The 21,231-nt window shown below is 65.9% G+C and overlaps 10 protein-coding genes across 10 annotated transcripts; 5 read left to right on the top strand and 5 right to left on the bottom strand.

Moving 5' to 3' along the window:
* Positions 1 to 182: 182 nt before the first annotated feature.
* On the bottom strand, positions 183 to 967 carry FA09DRAFT_329622 (hypothetical protein). Its single transcript, XM_025742254.1, has 2 exons — positions 554 to 967; positions 183 to 492 (listed from the first exon to the last, which is right to left on the bottom strand). The coding sequence occupies exons 1-2, from the start codon at positions 944 to 946 to the stop codon at positions 445 to 447; spliced, it is 441 nt and encodes a 146-aa protein (XP_025598850.1). The 5' UTR covers positions 947 to 967; the 3' UTR covers positions 183 to 444.
* Positions 968 to 1,132: 165 nt separating this feature from the next.
* On the top strand, positions 1,133 to 3,451 carry FA09DRAFT_329621 (class II aaRS and biotin synthetase). Its single transcript, XM_025742253.1, has 4 exons — positions 1,133 to 1,750; positions 1,813 to 1,994; positions 2,050 to 2,113; positions 2,165 to 3,451. The coding sequence occupies exons 1-4, from the start codon at positions 1,162 to 1,164 to the stop codon at positions 3,358 to 3,360; spliced, it is 2,031 nt and encodes a 676-aa protein (XP_025598849.1). The 5' UTR covers positions 1,133 to 1,161; the 3' UTR covers positions 3,361 to 3,451.
* FA09DRAFT_329619 (Aldo/keto reductase) lies at positions 3,332 to 4,986 on the bottom strand. The gene is made up of 10 exons (XM_025742252.1): positions 4,861 to 4,986; positions 4,678 to 4,801; positions 4,503 to 4,618; positions 4,401 to 4,449; positions 4,297 to 4,348; positions 4,179 to 4,238; positions 4,048 to 4,119; positions 3,892 to 3,983; positions 3,648 to 3,834; positions 3,332 to 3,587 (listed from the first exon to the last, which is right to left on the bottom strand). Exons 1-10 carry the CDS (start codon positions 4,946 to 4,948, stop codon positions 3,537 to 3,539), a joined length of 891 nt encoding a protein of 296 aa, XP_025598848.1. The 5' UTR covers positions 4,949 to 4,986; the 3' UTR covers positions 3,332 to 3,536.
* Positions 4,987 to 5,091: 105 nt separating this feature from the next.
* Positions 5,092 to 6,115, top strand: FA09DRAFT_269513 (hypothetical protein). Its single transcript, XM_025739781.1, has 3 exons — positions 5,092 to 5,454; positions 5,511 to 5,894; positions 5,954 to 6,115. Coding segments are annotated over exons 1-3 (669 nt in total). The 5' UTR covers positions 5,092 to 5,171; the 3' UTR covers positions 5,956 to 6,115.
* FA09DRAFT_269496 (hypothetical protein) lies at positions 5,881 to 7,649 on the top strand. Its single transcript, XM_025739780.1, has one exon. It carries the CDS (start codon positions 6,022 to 6,024, stop codon positions 7,423 to 7,425), a length of 1,404 nt encoding a protein of 467 aa, XP_025598846.1. The 5' UTR covers positions 5,881 to 6,021; the 3' UTR covers positions 7,426 to 7,649.
* On the bottom strand, positions 7,502 to 9,219 carry FA09DRAFT_329617 (hypothetical protein). The gene is made up of 2 exons (XM_025742251.1): positions 8,517 to 9,219; positions 7,502 to 8,359 (listed from the first exon to the last, which is right to left on the bottom strand). The coding sequence occupies exons 1-2, from the start codon at positions 8,987 to 8,989 to the stop codon at positions 7,873 to 7,875; spliced, it is 960 nt and encodes a 319-aa protein (XP_025598845.1). The 5' UTR covers positions 8,990 to 9,219; the 3' UTR covers positions 7,502 to 7,872.
* An 832-nt stretch (positions 9,220 to 10,051) lies between these two features.
* FA09DRAFT_318114 (MFS general substrate transporter) lies at positions 10,052 to 12,805 on the top strand. Its single transcript, XM_025740897.1, has 7 exons — positions 10,052 to 10,461; positions 10,620 to 10,787; positions 10,844 to 11,403; positions 11,468 to 11,699; positions 11,755 to 11,879; positions 11,941 to 12,188; positions 12,252 to 12,805. The coding sequence occupies exons 1-7, from the start codon at positions 10,154 to 10,156 to the stop codon at positions 12,771 to 12,773; spliced, it is 2,163 nt and encodes a 720-aa protein (XP_025598844.1). The 5' UTR covers positions 10,052 to 10,153; the 3' UTR covers positions 12,774 to 12,805.
* A 330-nt stretch (positions 12,806 to 13,135) lies between these two features.
* On the bottom strand, positions 13,136 to 13,900 carry FA09DRAFT_338417 (hypothetical protein; the record flags this gene model as incomplete). Its single annotated transcript, XM_025744102.1, has 2 exons — positions 13,136 to 13,506; positions 13,762 to 13,900. 2 exons carry the CDS (start codon positions 13,898 to 13,900, stop codon positions 13,136 to 13,138), a joined length of 510 nt encoding a protein of 169 aa, XP_025598843.1.
* Positions 13,901 to 14,720: 820 nt separating this feature from the next.
* On the top strand, positions 14,721 to 16,839 carry FA09DRAFT_329616 (hypothetical protein). The gene is made up of 5 exons (XM_025742250.1): positions 14,721 to 15,007; positions 15,066 to 15,333; positions 15,390 to 15,776; positions 15,834 to 16,182; positions 16,242 to 16,839. The coding sequence occupies exons 1-5, from the start codon at positions 14,769 to 14,771 to the stop codon at positions 16,472 to 16,474; spliced, it is 1,476 nt and encodes a 491-aa protein (XP_025598842.1). The 5' UTR covers positions 14,721 to 14,768; the 3' UTR covers positions 16,475 to 16,839.
* Positions 16,648 to 19,498, bottom strand: FA09DRAFT_269435 (hypothetical protein). Its single transcript, XM_025739779.1, has 4 exons — positions 19,175 to 19,498; positions 18,906 to 19,092; positions 16,899 to 18,844; positions 16,648 to 16,838 (listed from the first exon to the last, which is right to left on the bottom strand). Exons 2-4 carry the CDS (start codon positions 19,063 to 19,065, stop codon positions 16,788 to 16,790), a joined length of 2,157 nt encoding a protein of 718 aa, XP_025598841.1. The 5' UTR covers positions 19,066 to 19,092; positions 19,175 to 19,498; the 3' UTR covers positions 16,648 to 16,787.
* Positions 19,499 to 21,231: the final 1,733 nt, after the last annotated feature.

Below are 21,231 nucleotides of genomic sequence, written 5' to 3'. Positions count from 1 at the left end.
GCCAGCTCGATCCAGTACCGCGCGGAGCAGCCGCCTCTGTGCACGGTCGAGACCGCCTAGAGTTGCGCCAGTGGACAAGGCTCGGTCAGAGCTACGCCACACACCAGCGTTCGTCGCACGCTGGCCCGCCTGGCCCGCCGTAAGTCCACCTCCGGCTTGCGACTGAGGCCATCGCGAGCTCGTCACTTCAATCATCTCATCTGGCACTCTTCGCGCTGTGTGCTGGCGCTCTGACGAGCGACCGGCGCAGTCAAGCACGCGGCTCCCCGGGTCGCCCAAGGCGCGTCGATACACGGCTGTAGCGGCGCAAGCGGCGGTGCGCTCAAGAGGGCAGCCCGGCGCACAGATGCACACTTCACGTTTGTCTCCTCTGCGAAGGCGCACCGAGAACAGAAGCGTCCTTCCCCTCCACCTGCTATACCCTTCTATTGCATCTGCCTCGCTTCATGCTCTTGAGTCAAAGACTTCTGCGTCGCCCTTCCACTCGATGTACTGAGCGATGCGATAGCGTGTGAGCTTCTTGTCAGGACGTGCAATGCCGCAGGCTACGCACCTCCTCGAGGGGCATGTTTGCGAGCTGCACGTTGCAGACGACCTCGATGACGCTGGCAAGTGCCGTGCGCATCGTCTTGTGCACCTTGCCGTCCTTGAGAGCAACGACGAGCACGCTGTCATCCTTCGCTGTACGCTCGTCTGCCAGCACCGCGACGTTGGTCGTCCATTCTTGAGCGTCGAGCTTGGCCGTCGCATCGGCGATGTGCTGCGGCGTAGGTGCGTCGTTTGGCGCCGGCACGCAGCGCAGCACGTTCCAGAGCCCTGACTCCTCGCGTGAGCTCTCGTCGCCGGCCATGCTCTCGTCGATGAAGCTGGAGGCACGGGCGCGAGCCAGCAGCTCGGCGTCGTCGAGCGACGAGGCGTTGAAGAGCGGCGATGTGTTACCGGCCATGGTGCTTTGGCCTGAGGATGTGGAGCGAAGGCAGGCTGCGCAGCGTTGCTGTGCGCGCGGGCCATGCGCAGCGAGAAGGCTCGCCGCCGGCCGAGTCCCGCGGAGCTCGATGCGGCGCGCATCGAGCACAAAGCCCTCCGCATGCCGCTTCCTCCTTGCTTCTCCTCCACTTCCATCCTCCGACCGCTCAAACCTACGCACGCCTCGTTTGTGCGATGCTGAAACGCACCCGCACGCCGCACGCCCTATGGCGTCCGGCAGTGCTGCCGTGGCCCGCTGCGCTTCCCGCTCGCGCACTCTCGACCAGCGCCCGCACCGACAGCACCGCCGGCGAAGCAGCTACGTCGGCGACGCCTGCCCCGCCTGCCACATCAGCCGAGCGCCCGCAGCCTTTGACGAGCAATGCGACGCTTCTCTCGCGCTTCTACGCGCCCACACAGCGCTCCACGGAGGTAGACACGCCGCTCAGTCTGCTGCAGCGCGGCGGCTACATACGCGCCTCGGCCTCAGGCGTCTACACCCTGCTGCCAGCAGGCCTGCGCGTGCAGCGCAACATTGCGAGTACCATTGCTCGCCATATGCGTGCCGCAGGCGCCTCGCAGGTGCAGATGCCGACGCTGTTGCCGGCGGCCGCGTGGAAGAAGAGCGGCAGGTGGGATGGCATGGGGCGCGAGCTGTATCGCCTCAAGGACCGCGCGGGAAAGGACTGGCTGCTGGCGCCTACGCACGAGGAGGAGGTCACCTCGCTTGTATCGGAGCTTGCGCTGAGTGCAAAAGCGCTGCCCGTGCGGGTCTTCCAGATGAGTAAGTTGCAGCGCAGCAGCATGCTCACGGCCTCGACAGTCTGCTCACTCGCAACCGCACAGCACGCAAGCACCGCGACGAGCCGCGCGCCCGGGCCGGGCTGGTGCGCACGCGAGAGTTCCTCATGAAGGATCTCTACACGTTCGACGTCGACGAGGCCGCGGCATCGAAGACGTATGAGGAGGTGCGGAAGGCCTATGCGGCCGCGTTTGACGAACTACTTGGGCCCGGCAACTGGCGAGCTGTGAGTGTGTTGAGAGCTGCGTAGCTCTGTCTTTGCTGAAGCGCACCGAGCGCAGGCAGAGGCAGATACCGGCGCGATGGGAGGACAGCGCTCGCACGAGTATCAGGTGGACGATCCGAGTGAGTTGCATCCGGCCCCTGTCTCTGGAGCAGCGCTGAGACAGGATGCAGCCGGCGAGGACACCATCCTCTCGTGCCAGAGCTGCAGCTATGCCGCCAACGAGGAGCTCGCAGCGGCGCTGCCGACGCGTCAGAACCCGCCCTCTGCTGCAGACGACGTGGAAGTGCGTCTCTACGGCCCGACATCGCTCCTGCCTGGCGCCACGATGACTGCCATCGTGGGTGCCAAATCGCGCCGCCTCAACGAGACGAAGCTGCAGCGCCACCTCTCCGCCGACCTGCGGCCTCTGCCGCTGACGAGCGAAGAGGCGTGGGAGTGGAGCGATCGTCCCGAGGGCCCGCTGCCGGCCTATGAGGCCCTGCACGTCGTGCTCGATCACGAGTGCCGCGGCCTCGAGGCAGACGAGGTGGGCGAAGCGCTGCGTGCCGCAGCCCTGCGGTACGGCTCTCCGCCGGGCACGCCCGCCGAGGCACTGCAGGACGGACCGACGCTCCAAGAGCTCTTCCCTGCACAGCTGCAGCTCGGCTCCGATGCTCCGCTCGAGGCCGTGCTGCCATTGCAGTACGCGGATCTGCGCAGTGTCGAAGAGGGCGACACGTGCGCCTCTTGTGGCAGTGGCCAGCTGCGTTCGACACGCACCATCGAGGTCGGCCATACCTTCCAGCTCGGCACGCGCTACTCGGATGCCCTCAACGCCACATTCACGCCGTCGGGCGACGGCCCGCGCGTGCCGTACCAGATGGGCTGCTATGGCATCGGCATCACTCGCCTGCTCGGCATTCTCGCCGCCAAGGCGCATGAGCGAGCCTTGCAGGCAGGCCGCACGGGATTTGCCTGGCCTCTACGCCTGGCTCCGTTCCGAGTTCTCGTTATAGTGGACTCTGCCAAGGAGGAGGCATTGGAGGCGGCACATCTCGTGGCCACACGCTGCGGTCGACGAGGCTTACTGCTCGGGCAGAATCAGGTCTCCTTCGCTGATATTAGTGTGGCAATCGACGACCGCAGCGTGCGGCGAGGAGAAAAGTTTGCAGATGCCGACCTCCTGGGCTATCCGCACATCTTCGTCATTGGCAAGCACTGGGAGAAGACCGGAGAGGTCGAAGTGCGCGACAGGGCACGTGGCGCTGCCCCTGGACGCGAGGAGACATGGTATGTCCGCCTGGGGCCGCTACGGCTAGGACCAAATGCGTACGTGGGTCCCATGACGGCGCGTCCGGCGCGGCAAGACGGGAACGCTGAGCAATAAATGCGTCCAACGAGCAAGCCAAAGGATCTCATTTGCGAGCGCGTAGCTTGATCGAGGCCTCAGCGCCAGTACAGCGGGCAGTCGGGCAGCACCTGCTTGGCGGCCGCGTCGAGTGCGGCGACGAGCTCGTCGGGCAGCGGGCCGCCCTCGCTGCAGCACTGATGCGTCAGTGCGGTTCAGACAGCTTGTGCGGCGTGCATGCACGAAGCAGTGCAATTGCCCTTGAGCTTCGGGCACGAATGACGAGATCAGCGAGGGCCCCTTCGTGGCTCCACCACAGCGCTTACCTGTGCAGCGCTGGAAGCGCCAAGGATGACGCCGTCGCTCGGCGTCAGGGCACTGTGATGCTGCATCCACCGCAGCGCCACTTCTGCCAGCGAGACGTTGTGCTTCTCCGCGATCGGCAGAAGCCCTTCGACGGCCTCGACGAAGAGGTTCTTGACGTAGCGCTCGCGGTACATGGCCGCCAGCTTGCTGCATAGGTAGCTGCGTGTGAGTACAAGCAACGTGAAGCAGGCACGGCAGACTCACCTGTCACCCTCAAAGCGACTGCCCTTGCCGGACTCCTTGCCCGGCAGCTTGCCCGCGAGCAGGCCGCCCGCAAGCGGGTTGTACACGACCAGCTGTGAGGCGGGCCACTGCGTCAGGTTTGCGTCGAGAAGGCCACTGGAAGGCTGCGACGCTCACACGCATGTCATACTTGCGCAACGCTGGCACGAGCTCTGTCTCGATGGCGCGCGTGAGGGCATTGTACATTGCCTGTTCAGAAGCACACAGAGTCAGCATGCAAGCGGGGTATTTGAGACTCTGAGGCGTACCTGGTAGATCTTGGGCTGCAGCAGACCCCGCTCGCGTGCGGCAGTCACGATCTCAGCCACCTGTCGACCCCACGGGATGAGCTTGGAATGACGTGAGCGAGCGGGAGAAGAGACACACCTCCCAGGCCGCAAAGTTGCTGAGGCCGAGCTGCTCAAAGTAGCCCTCGCGGCTGCATTGTCGTCAGCGACAAGGCCGCGAGCCGGATTCTTTCCCTTACTGACTGCAGAGCGTCCGCCTCGGTCAGGGTGTCGAGGAACGGGACACTGCGGTCTGGGGCTCAGGCCTCAGCACGAGCGTGTCAATCGGCGCGCTGCGGTCCTCACCCGGCGCATGCAGGTAGAGTGTGCGGACCTTCTTGACGTTGAGCGCCTCAAGGCACTTGAAGAACGTCGAGCGGAACGCCTCGGGAGCGTGGTCTCCTGCGTTGGTCGGGTAGACTCTGCGCACGCGGGTGAGCACGCCGCTCTCTGCAGTAGCCTCTGAGCGGGCTGCGCTCACTTGGTGTCGACAAAGGCGTCCTTGCGGTCCAGCTGGGCGAGGTACTGCTCCGTCGTGCCCTCTGCATACTGGCGGGCCGTGTCGAGCTCGTTGCCGTGCTGGAAGTAGACGTCGAGGATCTCCTCTGGGAGAGAAGCACACATCAGCCGGCGCGCCTCGGCACGGCGCAGCGCCCCGGCTCACGGCAGCGCGGCAGGTCGCTCTCGCGCACGCCGTTCCTGCCCGCCTCGCCGAGCGTCATGGTGCCGAAGATGAGCGGCACGCGTGTCATGTTGCAGCTGTGCGGATGCGCTGGCAGTGCTTGTGAGGGGTGCTTGGTGATGTGGAGGCGAGGCTAGGTGCACCTCGGCGCGCCTCCGCTTTGGCGCGTGGCTGTGATGCAGCGGCGCGCAAAAGGCGCGCGTGTGTTGCTCCCCCACCACGACCGCCTCCTGCCGCTGCTCCCCCGTGCCGCCAGCACACTGCCGCCCTCGGCCCGCCGCGCCTCTCCGGCCATGGCGCGGCGCACCGCTGCCGCCGCTGCTGCTGGCGCCGAGCCCATCTCCTCGCAGCTCAAGGACAGCTTCGTGCTGCGCTCGCTGCACGCGTGGAGCAACTCGCCGCGCTCCTCCATCCTGTGCAACGTCGCAGAGGCGCAGGACCTGCTGGGCCATGTCCTCGATGACCGAGAGGCTTCGCCGCTCTGTCTGCATCTTGGACAGCGCCCAACCAAGTTCGTCACTGTCCTCGGCCGCGTCGTTGGCTGCGAGGATCGCGAGGGTTGGACGCGCCTCTGGGGTGAGTGATCCGCCGGTCTTGCTCTCTGCTGCAGCGCTGATGCGGACAACGTGCAGTCGACGATGGCACTGCCGTCGTCTCCGTGCAGCACAACCACTCCGATGTCATCAGCGCCTCCACCGAGCCTGCCGCTCCCGTCGAGGCTCCCGCGCCGCCTCCAGTGATGGAGGGCGTGCCAGCAGCCTATCGTCCACGCCACGCGCCCGCACGCGCTCCGCCCGGCTCGAAGCGCTCTGGCGCGCCCGATGCTGCCGAGCGCGCTCGTACTGGAGCTGCGGCTGCTGAGCGTGCACGCGTAGATGTAGGCCAGGTCGTGCGTGTTTGCGGACGCATGAAGCGCTTTCCTTGGGGCGTGGGCATCGTCGTGGGCAAGAACACGTGGGGCAAGGGCGGCGGCGGCTTCGTTGGTGAGTTACTCCTGCTCAGGCGCGTGGCAGCATGTCAGCCTGCGTTTGCGTCTGAGCCTCGAGGCGAGGACATCACTGACCCGCCCTGTCAGAGGTACAACGCGACCCAAACGCCGAAGCGCACCATATTCTAGCATGCGCCACGCTGCGTCTAACATACATGCGGCCTTTCGTGCTGCCCTCCACCACCGAGGAGCCGACGCCTTCAGCTGTCAAGCAGCGCGCCGCCGCCGGGCCCTATTCGCGCACGCATCGCAGTCTGCGCGCCGGCAACTCGTGGTACCAAGCCAAGGCTGAGCGTGCGCCCGAAGCGTACGCTGAGGCCGAGAATCGGATGCGTGAAGGCGCGAGGAGAAGAGCTTTGATGCTCGGCGAGAAGCTCGAGGACGAGTCAGGGTCGAGCAAGGTGGCCGATGCGTATCAGAAGCCGAGCAAAGTCGTGCCGGAGTATGACGAGGAAGAAGAGACGAGTCGCAGAGAGCAGAAGGCTAGAGTCGCTCGGGCGATGGGCTACGATCTCGTCGATGCACCGATGCTCTCGCTTAAGGGCAAGGAGAGGCAACGCGAGGATGTCGAGGAGACCTCGCATCGACGGCTGAAGAGCTCGATGAAGGCGGAACCGGCATCGATCAAGCAGCACAGTGCAGCGCATCGCCCATCCGCTCGCGAGCTCGCCATCGAGCGCGAGCTGAACGCTACGTCGTCGAAGCCCGACTTGATCGACTTGACGCTGCCATCGCCGCCTTCAGCGTCCAGCAAGCCCGCTCGGTCATCCGTTGCCGCATCGCCGTCGATGTCTCGCAGCATCTTACCGCGCGCACGCAGCTCACGTCGCACGAACGACGTCACGCCCACGCAGCTCGCGAGTCTACAATCTGCTGTCTCGCTGTCTCGAGCGAGCCTGAGCGATCCCACAAGCTCATGCTACGGCAATCGTCAGCGCGCCAGCGTCATGACCTCGCCGTCTGCTGATCGACGACTGCGGCCTCACAAGTCGTTGCCGGACAGCAAGATGAGCGAAGGTCTCTTTCGCTTGCATGTGCATCAGCACATCATGACGCACTTCGCTGCTCCGACTGCGAGTGATGGCAGCACCTCATGGACCGAGTCGGAGCCAGACGACTACCTGGTTCTCCAGCCGGCTCACCAGAGGAAGCCTTCCTGCCCCGCTTTCACCGCTGCAGCCTTGACGGAGGACACTGCGCTCAGCGGAATGGCCGAACGAGTCGTGCGCGTGCTTCTGCGGCGTAAGGCCGTCTCTGCCACCTTCTCGACACCAGCGCAAGCTACAGCGCCAAGCGACGGCGCAGCCCTGCGAGCGAGAGCAACGCGACTTTTTGACTGGACGCTCAAGCAGCTCGTTGCTGAAGGCACACTCGAGCAGATCTCCCTGGCGGCCGAGAGCGCTCGCGCGAGTGCGTCGCCGGCTGATAAGCTCGACGTGCAAGTGGGCGGTGGCGTCAAGCGAAGACTGGCTTGCATCGACTCGAGCAGCAGAAAGAGTCAGCGTCTCGCCGTCTCTGCGTATCGTCTGGTCTCAAGCAGCGCCTCCACCACCGCCTAATTCACTCAGCCCCCTCTGCCTCTCACTGCACCCTGTACCAACACTGCACACGCACTCTCGAGCCCATTGTACATCACCCATGCACTTTCATTTCTCATCGCGCTCTCTTCTCGCAGGCACACGGCGCCAGGCTAGAGTGACAGGGAGGAGCAGGGAGCAGCGTGACGACAAAAGGCACGAGTGGCCTGCAGAGTTGAGGGACACGGGAACAGTGAGGGGCGCAAAGGAGACAAGGAGCGAGAACGACGAGCATAGAGAGGGACGAGGGGAATAACGTGGGCACGGGCTCGCTGAGGTGCGGTGCCGATCCGGACATGAGAGAGAGGGAAGAGAGCCTGTGCAGTGAAAGGGAGGAGCAGGGCAGAGGATCACCCAGTGCTCGAGGCGGTCAGTGCGCCGAGCGCGATGCTCGAGCGCAGAAGTCGGGTCGTAGACGCGCTCTAGGGTCTAGAGCGCCAGGCCGAGCGCGGCGATGGCCGAGAGACCGGCCGCCACGGTGCTCGCGACGGGCAGGCTGAGAGCGCTCGAGACCTTTGCAAAGTCCGTCGTGCCGGCAACGACGTTGATCTGCTTGCTGAAGTCCTTGCCGCACTCCTTCTGGCTCGCCTTGTAGAGGTCCGACTGCCCCTTGAGCTGGTCCGAGTTGGCCAGACCAATGGCGTACGGGATCGACGTCTCAAAGGCAATGTAGGCCGCGAGGATGTTCTTGGTGCAGCTGCTGCACAGCACCTCCTTCTTGGCCGTGGGCTGCAGGAAGAGGAAGGCAATGTTGTTCGAGGCAGACGTCGATGAGACGGTGCTGTCGACGCTGGCAGCCTGACGCGCGTGCAGCGCGGCGTGCTCGTGCGAGCGCTTCACGCCCGAGAGGAGCTCGTCGTCCGTGCCGATGTCACGCTTCGTCTTGGCGCTCGTGGCGGCAGACGTGGCAGTGTTGCTGTAGACGGGCGCACGTGAGCACAACGGTCGCATGTCTTGTGTCACAAAGCGTCCAACCCCATCTTCAGTCCTGACGCCAAGCCTGGCCTGCTCTATCGCCTCACGCATCTACCTTCCGCCTCTGAGCCCCCATCTCGACTCCAGTAGACACTCACAGCAGGCAGAACTTTCCGTCGTCTCCCTTGGTGCACACGGCCTGGTGGAAGGGAATGATGAGGTAGAGGAAGTCGTAGAGCTTGAGAACGGCCTCGTTCTTCTGCTGGATCTCGGGCTTGCACTGGTCGAAGAAGTCAAAGAGACGCTTGCGGATCGCCGCCACGTCGCACTTGTCGCCGTCGGTGCAGAGCTTGTCGAGGCCCTCGCTGAGCGCCGTCTGCGACGGGTTCGCCCCGCGCGTCGCCTGCGCGTAGAAGTCGGTGGCGTTGGAGAGGGGCGCAATGCACGTGGCGAGGTTGTCGTCTGAGTTCAGAGACTCAAGGAAGCCAGTGCACGTCGTGGAGATGCCCGACGTGGGGATGTACGTCGACTGCGGCGCCGCGGCACCCGAGGTGCTGGACGCTGCCTGTGCGGCCACGAGCGCGGGTGCGGCCAGCGCCGCGGCGAAGAAGGAGAGCGAGGCGAAGCGCATGACGAATGCGGAGAGCAGAGGCGAGAGGTGAAGAGGCTGAAGAATACGCGCTGCGCTTCAGGAGAGGAAGAGCCGGTCTACGCGCTGGGCGGGACGGGCACGGGCGTGGATGTTTACGAGGAGGCAGCACAAAGGGCTGGCGCGGCGACTGAGCGGAGAGACGAAGAGAGCGAGAGAGCGGTGCGCGCGTGATGTGTGTGGTGGGAGTGTGCGGAGACAAGGCCGAGGCGTTGTGTGTGCGGAGGGTACAGGGTAAATCGAGCGAGGGAGAGAGAGGGATGAGCTGGTAGAGGAGAGAGACGGCGGAGGCAGGCCGCGGCGACGCGCAGGCACGCGCACGCCGCGGCGCACCGCGGCCGCCGCCGCCGCCGTCTGCGCCGCTCCGCGCTGCGCCCCTCGAGCACACGCAACACCCTCACAAACGAGCGCTCCGAGCCGCCCGCAGCAAGGCGTCGCAGCGCCAAAGCGCGGCAGCCGCTCTCAGCCTCGCGGCGTGAGGTATGCGTCTCGACGTCGCACTTTGCTTGCTGGCTCACGACGGTCCCACGGCGGCGAAGCGCGAATTCGAGATGCTCGAGATGGCGGCAGCGAGACGGCGCGGCCGCACAACAGCCCCAGCCGTCGCGAAGGCGCGCGGCGGCGGCGCGCGGCAACAGCAAGAGGGGCGGCGAGAGAGGAGGCGCCGCAAGGCACGCGGCGCGGCAGGCGCCCAGCCGCGGCAGCTATGCAGGCCGCAGCGGCCCCTCCCCTGTCTCCTTCCTGACTGCTCGCGTGCCTCGCTGCACGTCGCTCTGCGCTAGCCGCCTTCCCTCGTTCGCTGCGACACGCTGTGCCGTGAAGGCACAGGCGCAGTGTCTGCACCCTCGCGGGTCCAGCTCAGCCCGCTCCGAGAGGCCCGATCTGATTACGGATCATCGCATTACAACGTGGCTTCGCCGGACTACAACGGGAGGGCGCATTGTTGAAGCTCATCTCGCACGCTCCGCATTGCGCCCGAAAGGCGGCCGAGGTGGAGTCGCGAGTGAGCATCTTCGCTTAGCGTGATCGTTGCTCTGGGGTGCAGCCTCCTTCTCCACACGACCCCCTCCTCGCCCTTCAAGCCCGTCGTTGCCGCCCATCACCCGCGAGCGTGCACCTCTGCCGCAGCAGCCGCAGGCATCCTCGATGCGCAGCGATGCCTCGTCGTCCAGCCCCGCCGCGCTGCTAGCCGCCGCCTCTGCGCCGCCCGCCAGCGCCGGCGGCGGAGGCGGGCCGCTGCCGCTCGGCAGTGCGGCGGTGCCCGGCGCGCCTCTGCACTCGGCACTGCGGCCGGCGACGGGCATGGCTGGGCACCATCAGCATCACCACCAGGCACGCCGCGTCAGCTGGCACGCGGGCGTCGTCGGTGGAGAGGCGTCGCACATCGACGTGGAGGAGGCGCATGAGGCACACGCCGCACTGCATGCGGGACATGGAAGGCGGAGACGGCGCAGGTGAGTGAGCTGCGGCAAGCAGAGAGGTGGTATGGGTATAGCGGTGCAAGACTCGCGACGTGTGAAGGGCTGGTGGAGGTGTGGGGCCAGCGGAGCCCACCTCCTGAGCCTCTGAGGGTGTGCCTCGTGACACGCACCCTGACAGCATGACCCCCCAGGACGTACCAGGCCATCTACCTCGCCATCTTCAGCGTCTCGTACATCACCTCGCTCGACGCCAACACGGGCTACCTGTACCTCAACTTTGCCTGCTCCGAGTTCGGCGCGCTCGCGTCCTTCTCCACGATCCAGATTGTGCAGCAGCTGTGCTACGCCATTGCCAAGCCGTGAGTGTCTCGCCGGCGTGGGGTGTCTGCGCAGCCGCTCAAGTCATTCATCTCAGGCCGATCGCAAAGCTGAGCGATGTGTTTGGACGCGCAGAGGCATACGCATGCTCTCTCGTCCTCTACCTCTCCGGCCTCTTCGTCATTGCAACAGCACGCTCATTGCCCATGCTCATCTGCGGCATCATCCTACAAGCATGCGGCAATACCGGCGTCCAAGTACTGCAGTCCATCATCATCGCAGACACGACAACAGCGCAGTGGCGAGGCCTCGTCATTGGCATCGTCAACATTCCATACCTGATCAACTTTGCAGTAGCAGGCCCGCTCGTTCGCGCCGTCATGGACAGCTCGTTCGGCTGGCGAGGTGGCTTCGGCCTGTGGCTGATGCTGCTTCCAGTCGCTGCCGCGCCTCTACTCGTGACGCTGGTCATCGGACAACGAAGGGCTCGCAAGGCCGGTCTTCTCACTCGCAGCCCGATCTTCTCGCGCGGCCTGCGCTCGGCACTTTGGACGCTCGCCGTCGAGATCGATGCGGTCGGCCTGGCGCTGTTCAGCAGCAGCTTGGCACTCATTCTTGTGCCGCTCACTCTGGCGGGACACGGCACGCGGTCGTCTGGTGAGTCGAGTCGAGGTTTCCTCGCATCGCACAGCACCGCGACTCACACGCTGATCTGCGGCAGACCAATTCATCTACATCTTCAGCGGCGTCTGTCTGCTCGCCGCATTCGCCTGGCAGCAAGGCCAAGCCAGTCTGCCCATCATGCCCGTGCGCATCCTGCGCAATCCAGCCGTCGTGTACATCTGTCTCTGCGGCATTCTCGACTTCTTCTCCTTCTACCTCTCCTTCTGCTTCCTCAGCGCCTTTGTGCAGGTGCTCAAGGACTGGGATCAGGCGCGCACCGCGTACTTTGCGTGAGTCGCAGAGTGAGATGCTTCTGAGGACTCTCGCTGATCGACAACCTCCCAGCACTACGCAGAACGTCACGAGCACGCTCATCGGCATCGGCGTCGGCTACCTCATGGCACGCACGCGGCGCTACAAGGCGCTGCTCGTCTGCGGCTTCATCGTGCGCTTGGTCGGCGTGTCGCTAAGTGAGTTCGCGACCATGGCCAGCCCGTGCCGTCAGCGTATCCTCATGCTCTTCGCTCTCAGTGGTGCGCTACCGCTCCGAGATCAGCACCACAGGCCTACTCGTCATGTGCCAGCTGCTGCAAGGCATCGGCGGCGGCAGCATTGCCATCACGATGCAGGTGGCTGTGCAGACGGCCGTGCGGCACTCCGACATCGCAGTCGTCACGGCACTCGAGCTGCTCACGACCGAGATTGGCGCCGCAGCTGGCAGTGCCGTTGCGGGCCTCGTCTTCTCGCGCGATCTGCCTCTGGCACTCGCTCGCTTCTTGGTGAGCTGAGCTCAGGTGGGGTCGTCCGCCGCGTCGCTGACCTACGTGTTCCGCTCCTTCTAGCCCAGCATGCCCGAAGAAGAGCGCCAGCGCATCTACGGCAGTCTCTCGGTGGCGCTCTCCTACGCGCTCGGCTCCGAGGAGCGCGAGGGCATCATCGAGGCGTGGGTTTCGGTGATGCGCACGCTGTGCATCATTGCCTCTCTGGCTCTTGTGCCCGGCGTCTTCCTCGCCATCTCGGTGCCGGATCATCATCTGCCGGACGCACATGGCGCGCCAAGCAGCGTCAACGTCGGCGGCGCTGCGCGAAGGAGAGCTCCGTCTGGACCGAGAAGTCCTCGGCTGCTGCCGCGACCGCTGACAATAGCGGAGCCGGAATCTGCAAGGCATCATCATCTCGCCGTGCCGCCGCAGACGACGAGCTTGGGCCTCGTCTCGCCAAGCAGCTCAGTCCGACGAGAGCGGAGCTCCTTGGACGAACTGCCTCTGCCGTCGACGACAAGAAGTGCTCCACGAAGTAGAGGACGTACGGGCGCGGAGCAGGAGCCTTTGCTAGCAGACAGTGACAGCGATGATGGCAGCTAGACCCAAAGGAATGCATCACTCAAATCTCAGCCTCATTCACGCCTGAGCAGCAGCATGTGTCGATTGAGAGCGTTGCAAGCTCGCAACGTCAGAAAGAGAGAGACATGTCCGGCGCGCAGCCCTGGACGGGCGCGGGTAGTCGAGGCGCAGTGGGTAAACGGAGAGGCGAGGGGCAGGCGCGACGACGGGAGCAGAAGAGAGCACATAAGTAGAGCGCATAAGGACCGGAGATCGGTGCAGTCGGACTGCGGTGAAGCGAAGGTGTGGCGTGCGGCAGATCGCGCCGGATTGCCGTCGAGGTGGCGCTGAGGCCGAGCGTGTCGGTATGCCGTCGCGGTAGCGCTCAGAGCACGAAGAAGCGCTCAGAGCACGAAGACAGCGCCAGCTGCGGCGGCAGCGGCGACAGCGAGAGCGGTGCTCCAGACGTGCGAGACGTCACCGAGGCTAGCGGCCGCAGCGTCAGGCCGGCTGGTTCCAGTCGGAGCGACGCTGCTCGGCGCCTGGCCCGCGACCTGAATGGTGCCAGTGTACTTGGACGTAGAGCCGCGGTTGACGCTGACGTCCTCAAGCGAGCGCGAGGCGAAGGCGGCCGATGCGCCGGAAGCTGCGAGCAGCGAGATGGCGTTCGAGGACTGAAGCGCGTTCGTGGGCGCGGCTACGGCTTGGGAAGAGGCGGGAGAGGTGATGGCGCTGGCGAACGTCTGCGTTGTGGCGGGGTTGCCGCCGGCCGTGCCTGGAGATGAGGCATGAGTAAGGGTGAAGGGCGGCGAGGGTGAGGGCAACAGCGTTCCTACTACAGCGCGCCCATGCCCGGCTCCTGCTCGCTGTGCGCTGTGACTGGCGGAATGTGCGCAGAGCCTCTTTCTTTCAGCGCCACCGTCCATAGCCACGCCTGCTACCGTCATCCTGTCTGAACCCTTGCGCCCTGCCACTCTTCGAGTCCCTCGCTGCTCCCACCACAGCATCCTCCAGGCTCTGCGCCACTCACAGTCGCCGAACTGCACACATGCGCTCTGTCCGTTGTTGGTGGTGAGCGGGCCAAAGGGCGCCGTGTCGCTGTTCTGTGCGCTGGCCGAGCCGGCGACGACGACAAGCGCTGCGAGCAGCAGCGAGGAGGAGGCGCGCATTGCTGCGGAGGTGCCGCTGCGGAGCGAGGAGAGGCAAAGAGTGTGGAGACGGCCGGGCGTGTGCGCGGGCCGGGAGGTGCGCAGCAAAGACGAGAGAGACGTGCGCGCGGAGACGTCGACGAAGCAAGGAAGAAGCAAGGAAGAAGGTGTGGTGAGGATGAGCAGGTGCGGAGGCCGGAGTGATGGAGGAGGAGAGCTGAGGGTGAGAGCGAAACAGGCTGCGGTGCAAGAGCGCCTGCGAGAGAGGGAGGCCGGATGCCGCTCCGCCGGCCCGTCACGAGTCTAGTTCTAGACGTGCCTTTGGCGGCCGGAGCCGCGCGCACCCCGCGCCAGCCCCTCGGCGCATCAGGCTCATGCTTCGGCGGTGCGCTCGTGACGCTTGACGCTTCGTCGCTCTCTGCTTTCAGCTGCTCGAGGAGCCTTGCAGCGGGCGCGGCCTGCGGTGTCTCGCCTGGCACCGGCCAGGTGCAGTCGGAGCCCCGCTCGTGTGCGCTGCTGCTGCGCTGCGGAGGCTGGAAGCGGAGGACAAGCTCACGCTCATCGCGGCAGCAAGACAGCGGCAGCAGAGCGCCGTCGACGGCATGCGCGCTCAGGCACTGCGCCTGCACCGATGCGCCTCGGCGGCAGAAAGCAGCCTGCGGCACAGCGACGGCACCTCGGCGTCAGAGCAGAGGCGGAGCATGAGGACGTGCGGGGAAGCACGCTCGGCAGCGGCAGGGGACACTGCTCCTGTGCCGCACGGCTCTGCTGCCCTGGGCGATCGAGCAGGCGAGAACAATCGGCCAGCGCGGCCGCGCCTCCTTCCTGCACGCCCTGCGCCCCTGGACGGCCCTCCACCTCCGCCTTCTCTCAACGCCTCAACAGCAGCATGAGCAACGACAGCGCTGGCTCGCAAGTGGACGACTTTGCGCAGCTGCAGGCGCAGGCTGCTGCGCCAGAGTCGGCAGAGCACGCCATGCCCTCAAGAGCCGCTCTGCTCCTGCCTCCTCCCGGCCAAAGCCCGCCTCTTCACGAGACACTCGACATCGCAGAGCTGCTCGCTGCCTCTCCGGGCGCAAGCAGACGCTCGACGGATGCACAGGCGCAGTTCTGGCGCGGCGCAAAGTGGTGCGTCATGCCTCGTGCTCTGCGCCTCGACGCACAGCTCACGCTGCAACCTCTCCAGGTCGCCAGATGGCTCCCACGTGCTCCTTCAGCGCGAGTCACACATCCTAGATCTCTGCGCTCTCGTCGCCTCCGACCCAGGCGCTGCGTCTGGCTCGACTGCAGCGTCGAGGCTGTGCCTCAAACACGTGCTCAGCGTCTCCTCACCGAGTCCGCTGCTCTCTTACGTCTGGTACCCCTTCGCTTCGCACGCTCAACCCGCTACGTGGTGCTTTGCCTTCGGAGCACGAGACGTGCCGGTTCGGCTTGTAGATGCTTATGCTGGCAAAGTGAGTGTGCTGCGGTACAGCGCTTTCTTCGCCAGCGCTGACGGCCTTCAATACAGACTCGCGCCTCCTACCCGATCGAAGATCACGTCGAGCGATTCGTCGGTCCTCAAGCGCTCGCATTCAGTCTCGATGGCACACGTCTCTACGCCGGGCACGCCACTTCTCTCTCAGTTTTCGAGCTTTCTTTTCCCGGCTCTGCACCGCGGACTATGGCGTTGACGCCCTCGCGACGGCCTCAGCCTGGCGTGGACCCGGCACAACGTGGCCTCGTTAGTGCACTGGCAGTCGGGTGGAGCGTCACTTCGGAGGAGGAGATGGAGGAGTTGGTTGCTGTGGGGACGTTCGCTGGGACGGTCGGCATATATGCACCGGCACGAGGAAGAAAGGCGGAGAAGTGCCTCGTCGCTGGATGGAGAGAGACTGAGCGGCGAGGCGTTACCCAGGTGAGGACACTGAGCGCACGTTCAACGATCTCTACTGATGCGCTGGACCCGCCACAGCTGCTGTTCCACCCAGCAGCGCCGCACATCCTCCTCCTCAGCTCGCGACACGACTCATCCATCCGCGCGCTAGATCTGCGGTATCTCGCGCAACAGCCCGACTTTCTCTCGCCAGCGCCGGCAGCAGCTTCACTCGGCACGTTTGTCCGGCGAGCCGGCACATCCCAGCGTCTGGCGTTTGACGTTGGTGCGTCCGGCACGCGCCTCGTTGCGGGCGATGTGAAAGGCACAGTGGCGGTGTGGGACGTCGACCTGAACGCCGTCGAGGGAGAGGAGGCAAGATTCGGAGATGCGGTGCGAAACGAAACGCATGAGTGGCCGCCGCTCGCTAGCTGGTCTGCCGCGCAAGGTGAGTCGATTGCTCGAACGAGAGATCGACCTCCAAGGCGCTCACTCTCGCGCAAGCAGATTCTCTTGGTGCAGCGCTCCTGCATCCCTCGCTCCCACTGCTGCTCACAGTCAGCGGGGCGCGACATTGGGACGCAGGCGCAGCCGCTCGCGACAGCTCGGAGTCATCCGAGTCCGAGTCGGAGCTCGAGGCAGCACTGCCGCCCAGCCGACGATCCGCGGGCTACTGCACGCACGACAGCGCTGCACGGCTGTGGGATCTGTCTGGGCGGCCTGACAATCCCACAGCATAAGCGCTCGCAGCGCGCGTTCAAACGTCAGACTTGAGCGCAGATGACAGAGTGAAAGGGGATGCTTGCGCTGGCTGCAATGCTCTGCGTGGTCTACCAAGAGGGGCCCCGCGAGGGACGGGACGGGATGCGAAGTACGAAGTGGGGTCTAAGGCGCGCGGATTACTGTAGGGTCCGGAAAAAGCGGAGCATCGCAAGGAAGGGGAGGTCATGACTGGCTGGCGCGAGAAAGGGGACGTAACGGAGAGCGGAGGGGTATAAAATCTTGCAGACTCGGCGGCGAGCATGCCGTCCGGCGAAGAAGAAGGAGCTGGGCTCAGACTGGACGCATCCAGATCTGGCCGGGGCGCGAGCGCTCGCGAATGATCTGTGCGAGGAGACTGTCAGCGTTGAGCCTGTAGCGCCAACCGAGGCGGCGACGACTCACCGCCCATGGCGTGGTGGACTCGACAGTGGCGCCCTTTGCATCGCGCGTCGAGGGTGGCGCAAACGTGCTCTGACGGCCTGCTTCGCCCATCACGCTCGCTAGAAGCGCCGCTCTTGCGCCCGGCGAGGCAGTGGGACCCGCACAGCGAGCGATGAGCGCCTTGGCGTGTTCGGACGTGCCTTCCGTTTCGATGACGAGCTTGCCGTGCCATCCCTCGTCGACGACCTGCAGGCCTTCATTCGAGATGATCTGTCCGCCCGTCACGTTGACCACTGCGCGATAGAGCCACTTCGCAACGCGGTAGCGTCCTTGAGGCGAGACACTCTCGATGTGATCCTGCACGAGCCGCAGCGACGCCAGCAGCTCGTTGCGCCACGGCAGAATGTCGATGTAGATGACGGGGTGCGGCGTTGAAGAGTGGACGATGTTGTGGAAGTACGAAGGCGGGTAGGTGAGGGAGTTGACGTGCGAGGGCAGGTGGCCGGCCGGGTCGTGCAGGAAGGACAGGTCGCGCAGGTATTGACCGTCGAAGATCTGCTTGCCCATGTTGGCCTGGTCGCCGATGGCCGTGTTCCACACGACATCACCGCGGCGCAGCGCAGTGGTCCACACGCCACACTCGTACATCTGGCGCTCGCAGCGCGCCAGCTCCTCGTCGCTCATCCAGCCGCTCGGGTCGGCTGCGGGCACCCAGACCCTGAAGAGCGCGGCGCGGCCGGGCTTCCAAGGTGAAGGCAGCACCGGAGCACCAGCCTCGCCGGGCGAGATGCGCGTCGCGAGCTGCTGTTGTGGAGGCGAGTTGGACATTGAGGCGCTTGAGGCGTGCTGCGGAGAAGCAAAGGCAACGGTCGCTGGACGAGGCTCGGGCACCTTGAAGTACGGCTGCATGCGCAGACGAGCCAGCACTCGGTTGTATGCGCGCGTCGTGGCGCGGGCCAGGCGAGGGATCTGCGGGTCCATGCTGCGAGGATTTGCGGCGTACTGTCGACCGACGGAGGCGTACTCGGGTACCAAGTCGTACGAGATGAGGAAGGCCTCGCACTCGGCCAGACTGATCGGCATCGGGTCTTCGCGCGGCATAGAGGGCCGAGGGTCCCACGTGCGGTAGCCAAAGGGCGCAAGGAAGCGGCGCAGCGTCACTTCGCGCCCTGCGAGTTGGCCGAGTGCCAGACGGATCGCAGAGCTGGTCTGTCGAAGCGCCTTGACGTCGGCGCAGTCGAGGTGGCTCACGAGCCGGGCAATGACATCGGGCGTCGTGCGCGTCCAGATGAGCTCGCCCAAGTCGCTGTACATGCGCTGCTCGACGCACTCCACCAGCTCCTCCTCGTCGGGTGCGCTCAACTCAGGCGACGTCTCGGACGCCGCAATGTCAGAGCCAGCGGCACTGAGCGGCGGTGTGGCGCCCGCTGCTTGGCGCGCCTGCTTGCGCTTGGCTCTGCTCGAGGCGTCGGCCTCAAGCTGGCTGCGAGGACGCAGCACGACGACCTTCTCGAAGCGGCGGTGCGTCTTGATGAGGCGCGGGTCGACCACGCCATGACACTTCCAGCCATTGCCGTGGACGACTTCGGAAGGATCCACAGGGCGCGCCTCGACGGGCAGCGACTGGCGTGACGAGGAAGTAGACATGCCGAGAGGCTTCGAGCGCGCTCCTTCGGTGAGCGCGACGCTGAAGCGCTCCATGGCGCGCTGAGCAGGCGCGATGTCGATCTCCAAGCGCGGCACCTGCGCAGCGTCTTGCGTCGGCGAGGCCGTGAGCGGCGAGGCGACCTGAGCAGCGCGCGTGGGCGAGGCCATGGCTGCAGCGCGAGGCGGCGAGACTGGCGGTGACACTACGCCAGCCGCACCGCGAGCAGTTGTGTTGGTCTCCGACGCCTTGCGACGCGGCACGACGAGTCTGGCACTGGTGTCGTGCGTCGTGAATGCGGAGTACGAGCGCGGCGGATGAGCTGCGCAAGTTTTCTGTCAGTGTCTGGCTCTGCATTGGGCAGAGCGAATGGAGGGACTCACCCTGCGGACGAGGACCCTGCTGTGCGGCCGCGCGCTCGGCTGCAATAGCCTGCTGGTCCCGCAGACGAGCTTCTTCCTCTCGCTGCGCAGCCCACATCCTCTGTCTCTTGAGCGCCAGCTCCTCGGCCTCGCGCATCTTGGCCTGCTCAGCAGCGCGCATCGACTCAGCCTGCTGTAATCTCCGCGCCTCTCGCGCCTCCTCTGCCGCCAGTCTACCACGCTCCTGCACAGCCGCGGCCTCCCGATCAGCCTGCTCCTGCAGTCTCCGCTCATCCGCCTCGCGCTGCGCTCGTTCCCGCGCCCGCTGCTCTTTCGCAAGCCGTTGCTCCTCAGCCGCCGCCTGAGCCTCGGCTGCGGCACGCAGCTTGGCCTCGCGCGCCAGCTCGCGCTGCGAGGCGAGCGCCAGAGTCGCGGCGTCCGAGGCGCTGGGCGAAAGAGCAAGGGCAGAGGGAGAGGCCTTGGATGTTGGCGTCGTTTGCGTTGAAGTGCGACGCGCCGCTGTGGGCGTGACCGGCGACGCACTCGTCGATGCCAAGCGCGGCGGCGATGTCGGTGTGCTGAACGGCGTCGAGCGAGCACTTGTGCTCTCCTCCTTGCGCGGCGTGACGTTCATCTGAGCTGTGCGAAGCGGCAAGCTCGGCTGTGAGCGGGATGGCGAAGCGTGACTGCTAGCGCTCGAGAAGCCACTGTCGGAACTGATGATCGGCGAAGCGAGGCGCGGACCGAGCTGAGGGCTCATCGTGGGGCGCGAGAAGTTGGTGCGCGGCGAGGCATTGCTCTCGGGCGTGCCGGGGTAGCGCGAGACGCTCATGCGCGCCGGCGATGCGTGTGCAGAGGGCAGGATGGGCGAGGTGGTCATCAGCGGCAGATGCTCCTTGGACGCGCCGATCTTCTGCGGCGAGCGTCCGAAATTGAAGCGCGCATGATGCATAGACGCTGGCGTGATGGCTTCGTGCTCCTCGGGCTCAGAGACTGGCGTGGCACTGCCTGGCGCCTCGACGTGCACGAGGGAGCTCGTCGACGACTCGGGCGTCAGCGCGGGCAATGATGCCAAGGGCGAAGGCGCCGTGGCGACGCTGTGTGCGCTGTCGAACGTCGGCAGCGGCGAGCGGCGCGCAGCCGGCGAGGCAGAGGGCGACTCTGCGGCCGTGGCGAAGGAGTGGCTCTCTGAAGGCGGTGCGTGGCTAGATGTCGATGGCGCCGCGCTGAGGTTGCTGTCGAAGCTGGCGGGCATCGGCGCACGCTGCCGCCGGGGCGACTCGGCGCGCCATGCCGAGGGCGGCGCGCTGCTCTTTGCCGGCGAGTCGACGGAGGCCGGAGCAGCGCCTCGCCGTGTCGGCAACGTCGCTGCCTTGTCCGCCACGCTTGGGACGGTAGGCGTGGCGCTCGGCTCGCCAAAGGCGCCGAAGTCGAAGCCGTCGGTGCTGGTGCGCGTGAGGCTGAGGCTCAGCTGCGGCGCCTCGAGCGAGCGTGCCGAGAAGGACGGCGGCAGCGCCGGCGCCGGCTCGGGCGTGCGCTGCGAGCTGCCGTCCTTGCGTGCGGGCGAGGCGGCGGGCGAGGCGCCGGTGAAGGAGGCCTTGCGGCGGAAGAGCGCCTTCATGGGGTGCGGTGCATGCGTGGGGGGAGCGCAGGGTGGTGGTGGAGATGAGCGAGGGCTGCGCTGAGTGTGGGGCCAGCATGGGCGGCTCAGAGCCGAGAATGAACGGCGGCGGGCAGCGAAGATCGGAGTAGGAGAGGCGCGAGGCGAGGCGCAGGTACGCGAGCAGCATGCAGCATGGGGCGTCCGGCCCGTGCCCGACGGCCGCCTCTCTGCATGCTGGTCCGCCGTGATGGCCGAGGACAGCAGGCCGCCAGCCTTCTGCCTTCCTCCCCTCTCTCGCTCATTTACGACGCCGCCTTGCCGTGCCTCGCCGCCTGCAGCGCCCGACGCAGCAACAGGGGAACACGTCGTTGCCGCCGTCGCGCGTGCCGGTGTCCTGCCTGCCCAGCGCCAGGCCTACGGCGGCATCGGCCTTGCCGCGAGCTAGAAAGCCGTGCAAAGCGTCTCTGCCGCCGTCGAGCACGACTGCACGAGCACGAGGGCCCGCGAGAGAGAAGAGAGGGCCCGCTGCGAGTGATGCCTACTTCATTTAGCCCGCGTGGCCTTCGAGTGGCAGCGTGCCTGGGCGAGGACGCTTTCGCCGTCGGCGGTCGGCCTGCCTGCGCGCTGCAGGGTCCTCACGCGTCAGCGCGGCACATGCGCACTCGCGCCGCCACGGCACGAAGCACTCGCCTTACGCCCGCAAGCCCGCGCCACAGCTTCTCTCTGGAACGCCCGTGTCGATCA

This window comes from Tilletiopsis washingtonensis (assembly GCF_003144115.1).
Source record: "Tilletiopsis washingtonensis strain MCA 4186 unplaced genomic scaffold FA09scaffold_9, whole genome shotgun sequence".
In the NCBI taxonomy this organism is placed as follows: domain Eukaryota; kingdom Fungi; phylum Basidiomycota; class Exobasidiomycetes; order Entylomatales; genus Tilletiopsis; species Tilletiopsis washingtonensis.
This window is presented reverse-complemented; position numbering and strand designations above follow the sequence as displayed.